This window comes from Athene cunicularia (assembly GCF_003259725.1).
Source record: "Athene cunicularia isolate RWA chromosome 2 unlocalized genomic scaffold, athCun1 chr2_part1, whole genome shotgun sequence".
Lineage (NCBI taxonomy): Eukaryota > Metazoa > Chordata > Aves > Strigiformes > Strigidae > Athene > Athene cunicularia.
The window spans coordinates 130987694-130992654 of NW_020799095.1; the positions used below are offsets into that span (position 1 = coordinate 130987694).

Here is a 4961-nt window from a genome sequence, read left to right on the forward strand (position 1 = left end):
CCGGCGCCGAGGAGACGGCGGGGCTGGTGGCGTTGCTCGGGCGGGCGACTGGGTCTTGGGGCTCCTCCGGCGTTTTGGGGTTTCTCCTTTCGGTACTCGGTAGTTTCCTTCGCTTCGGGCGGTGGCGTGGCCGTGGTGAGTAGAGAAAGGCCTGGCCCAGCTCAGCTCAGCCTCGTGGGCTTCTGTTCTGCGTAAAAACTGCAGGGCAGTGGGGAAGGGCTCGCTGCGGGATCAGGGCGGGCTGGGCTGAAGTGTCTGGGGCTGAGGGGCCGGTTAGCTGTGAAGAAGGCCGTCCGTCCTTCCTCCTCCTCCTCCTTCGTGGGCTCTGCGGGGGGTGAAGGAGAAGGTTTCTCTCCCTTACAGGTACGGGTGGCGTCCTCAGCACGAGCAGCGTGGTTGGCGCTCCAAGCCGACGCGGTAGGTTGCGGTCGCAGCCCCACGCATACAGATTGCTTCTGTGGACCTTCTGTCTCTGCAGCTTGGCAGCATTTGCCGTTGCAGGGTGCATGAAGGCCGACTAAACCCTGGCCTTCCCTGCAAAATACATAGCTATAGGCCATTGCTGTGGTAATATTTTGCTGCATGAGCAGCACCAACTCAAGTTACTCAGCTGCATCTTCCTTAATTGAGCTCTCTTTTAGAAGATGCTGCTGTTTTCAGGTGCTAATGGACAACTGTTTATATTTTGCTATAATCTGTTGACACAATATCACTGTAACACGTGGATTAAGATGCCACTGTGGTTATGGCAGAGCAAAACTTTACTTGAAAGCTGTATAGTTTAATGAATTAATCTCCAGTTCTCTCAAATGGAGTAGTATATTGGGGAGTTTATCAAGGAGGTTTGTCAAGTGCTGATCAAACTCTTAAAGGATGAACTGTTTTCAAGACCCTAGTTTTTCCCAGTTGAATTTATACTGAAACAAACTGTGAAGATCAGGGAAATAATCCTTACTGTAATTTTAAGCAAAAACATCTGAGAGTCATGCTCATACAAAAGCATTATGAATGCTATTTACTGGCATAAGGGGTATGAATTCTTGTCTTCCATGTTGGGCAGAACAGCAACACAGAAAACATCAATCTCAGAAAAACTACAAGGAGATATTCACATGCTAGTCTAGACTTGCATCGGGCAGAAAAAAGGTTTACTATCTCTCTGGTCGTTAAGTAACAACCTTAAAATTTATGGTTGCAACTGTATTTTCATGTTAGGATAGGATTACTTAAAGCTTGGTAGAATGTGGACTATATGTAAGTATTGTGCCTGATGCTGTGAAGGAATGCTTGCCTCCAAATAAGTCTGAATGATCAAAACCATTATGGGGCATGAAGAAGTGTTTGAAGCATACCACTGAGTTACCAGACTCTCAATCGGTTTGGTAATCATACAAACCTAAGTTAGGATTTTGAGGGTGGAATCTCTTTTCTCTGGCCCTTTGTTGTTTTGTTAATTTTTGGTTTGTATGTTTGGGGTTTTTTTAATTCCTGTTACTTTTCTACCTAGTCTGTTCCCAGGATTCCTAATCCCTTAGATCAACGAAAAGGTAGATTAAGTTAGCCAGTGTTGTATCAGAGGGGAAATAATATAATGTCTTATCTTGTTTATGATAGCATTGTTGTTACATGAAAGGTACATAAGAAAGTATTTATTTTTATGTTTCTAGCAAGGAAATTCTTACCATTGCCAGGAAAGAAAATATTCATTGGGCTTTAATGTTTAAAATCCTGTTTAATAGACAATTTTGTGCCATCTCCATCTTTGGAGGTTTCTATAGCAGATTGGTAAAGCTCTGAGAAAGCTGCTGTTGTTACTTTGCTTTTGAGAAGTTGAACTAGGTGACTTTCTGAAGTATCTTCCAGCATGAGTTATCCAATACAGGTGGAATTTGTTTGTATTTACTTTGAAGGAAGTTTTTAATCTTCTGTTAGCTGTAGTCTGAGATATTGCAATGATTGTGTATGCCTTGAAAATCTAATTAAAAAAAACCCTGGCGTGCATGTTGTGTTTTTTGTTTAGATCATGGATTCACAGAAGGATGTTCAGCCTCCAAAGCAGCAGCCAATGATTTACATTTGTGGAGGTAAAGAAAAAACATCAGTGAATTTTTTTTACTTGTTACTGGAAATTTGGTGTTTTAATAATGAAGAATGCATAAGCATTGTACTAAAGAGTACATAAATGCAAATAGTTGCAGTGTGGATCTTGATGTTCTTTAAGGCTTTTCACACCAAGGGTACCACATATATGGGGTATATATAGATAGCAATGTGGAAGTAATTCACTAGAGCTTGTGTTGCTCTGTGAAGGTCCTCCATCTCTAGAGGATGCTCTGTCTAAATGTCTGTTTGTAGTGCAGATAGGTGGGCCTTTTATCTAATGCATCTCAGAGGTTTTTTTGAAAATGTATGGTCACTCAGCTTTTATTGAAGTGCAATAGTCAAGTTCTCTCTTACCTATAACAACTTAAAAATTGGTGATTTTGAGTTATTACTTCAGGAATCTGAAATATTATGTCTGTTAAAAAAAACTTGGGGCATTTTGGGGCTGAGATGAAGTTTTCATTAGTAGACAGTTGTATTAAGAGTGGAATGTATTATGTGCAGTGATAATGTAATGATTTTTAGCAAGATCCTCTTTGATCTTAATATAAGTGAAGTTTGCTAACTTTTTCTTCACACAGTATCTTGATACTCAACTCTTGATACAAATTCACTATGATTATTTTTTATGTTTGTCACAAGTAGAAATGTGACTATTATGACTTTTAAAAGTTATATATGCATTAAGAATGTTGGTTTTATTTACCCACTCCCTTTATTTTCCTCCATCACATCAGAATGTCATACAGAAAATGAAATAAAGGCAAGAGACCCTATCAGATGCAGAGAGTGTGGCTACAGAATAATGTACAAGAAAAGGACAAAAAGATGTATCCTTTTACATGTGCACTTGAATGCATTTGGGAAGCTCTGGATAGAGACAAGGTATATAAGGGAAACAGAGTGGAAGATTTGAGTAAGAATATTTCAAGGCCAAAAATGAATACAGTAGAGCAAAGTACTATAGGGAAATCTCTGCAATGTGATTGGGCAACTTGTTTTCTTTCCTGGCACTTTCTCTTTTTCCATTTTCTATGCAAAATACAATAAACTGTGGTAGTCTGCTGGGTGATGTACTGTGAATTGTTGATATTGCTCATCCTTTTAAGAAAAGGAAAGTGTCGTGAGGTTAATTAAAGATGAATTTTAAAATATTTTTATGTAGTTAGTTGTGACTTTTAGACAGTCTCTTTTCCCTAGCCCAATCTTTTTTTCAACCACAACACATTTTTTTCCTTTAACTGAAGTATTCCAGTGGTGGTTTTTGATGCTCGGTGATGTCTGCTGAAGATATAGTGACTTCATGATGCAGTTTAATATTTCTGATAACTCTGCTCTGTAAATGTTTGTGTACAAATGCACACTCTTATTTGTCTTTTAAGAGATTGAAATATTAAAGTTTATTGTGATACTAAATTTTGTCTATATTGTTTTCCAGCAATAGATTTCTAAAGCAGTTGTTTAAATTGTAGACAGAGTATGCTTTAGTTTTTTTTAAGTTCAGTGGTATTGTATTCTTTTTGAGTTACCCTTGTTTTCATTACTCTCGTCTAAATTTTATTTGCATTTTAACCTCGTTACATATTCTTTGAACTCCTATGAACTGCATAAAACAACCGTGTTTTGAGTAAATTCCACTGAAAATAAATCAAAGGCTACACAAGGCTAGGTCTGAAACACAGGTCTGGATTTCAAAAGAGCACATCTCAGAGGACTTGAGAACACCCAATTCAGGCACCCAGTTGTGGATGAAGTGTCAGGAAAAATAATCTCTCATAAGAGGGGAGGGAGGCGAGGTAAGCATTAAGAGACAATGTGTAAACCAGAAGTTCCCAAAGTGCTTCTTGACTTGGTTGTACTCAACGAAAGATTTAGATCTGTGCTATAATTTGGGTAGCATCCCAAAACTAAAATAGCATCTTGTTTTGCTTTTCAGGTGACTTCTCAGGGGTCTGTGATATTAAAGATCAAAGTTGTTTTGTATTGATGAGCCAAAACTTTTTGCATCTGTCTTTTTGGAATATCTGTTAATATTAAAATATCCTTACCATTAAAATGTACTACAGAATACTGCTGGATTGTGCCTGATGCTATTTTAGCCTCTGTAAGTGCTTCCAAATCTCAGTTTTGATGGTGCTAATGATGCTGTTAATGTTGAGATAATGTGTTTAACTCTGATGAATATAGTTTCTTTGTTACAGACTGCATGACCATATACTGGCTTATAAATGAACAGAAGCCTTCTTGATGTTTTGGAGCTGTTTGGTTAAGATTTTGTTAGGTATCTTACCCGATCTTAGCTATTAAGACATTTCTTATCCAGATTTTTCCTCGCAAGCCAGATACACTCGAGTATAAACGATAACATTTTTACTACACAGTTGCTATCAATTTGTACACCAGGCTGTCCTGTGCCTTACACCCGCACGACAGAAACAAGGGAGCAGCTACTGATGTGACTGCTCAGGAGTTGCCCACGGAGGGCAGTACCAGCGCTACAGAAGGTCTGGTGGAATTAAAGGACGGGTTTGTCTGGGCTGCGGACAGCCTGGGCGCCTATTTCTGTCAGACAAATGCAGAGAAGAGCATCTGCTGCCCTTGGGCAGGGGTGCAGACGCGCTGTAGGGAGCTGCCGCCGGGCGTGTAGGGCTAGCGGGCACCTGTTGTAGGCACGGGGGGAGACCAGCGTTGGGAGGGGGACTGGTTGTTCGGAGCTAAGTGAAATACTGCACTGAAAACGAAGCGGCTGTGGTTTCATTAGAGCTACGCCCCAAGTGTGGTGTTTCGGTCCCTCGGCGCTGACCGCGGGGCCTGGCTCCCGCCGCCGGGCGACGGCGACGCGCGGCCCGACCTCCACC

At 40.6% G+C, this 4961-nt stretch overlaps 1 protein-coding gene across 3 annotated transcripts; it reads left to right on the forward strand.

Annotated features, from left to right (window-relative positions):
* Positions 1-6: 6 nt before the first annotated feature.
* Positions 7-4784, forward strand: POLR2K (RNA polymerase II subunit K). Of its 3 annotated transcripts, none has more exons than XM_026843615.1 (4): positions 7-44; positions 2021-2084; positions 2841-2933; positions 3359-4782. In XM_026843615.1, the coding sequence occupies exons 2-4, from the start codon at positions 2024-2026 to the stop codon at positions 3379-3381; spliced, it is 177 nt and encodes a 58-aa protein (XP_026699416.1). In that variant the 5' UTR covers positions 7-44; positions 2021-2023; the 3' UTR covers positions 3382-4782. The 3 variants fall into 3 exon arrangements, with proteins under 3 accessions (XP_026699416.1, XP_026699415.1, XP_026699418.1); XM_026843614.1 differs by having other exon boundaries at positions 27-135; positions 3359-4566; XM_026843617.1 differs by lacking the exon at positions 7-44 and adding an exon at positions 203-417 and having other exon boundaries at positions 3359-4784.
* The last annotated feature ends 177 nt before the right edge of the window (positions 4785-4961 follow it).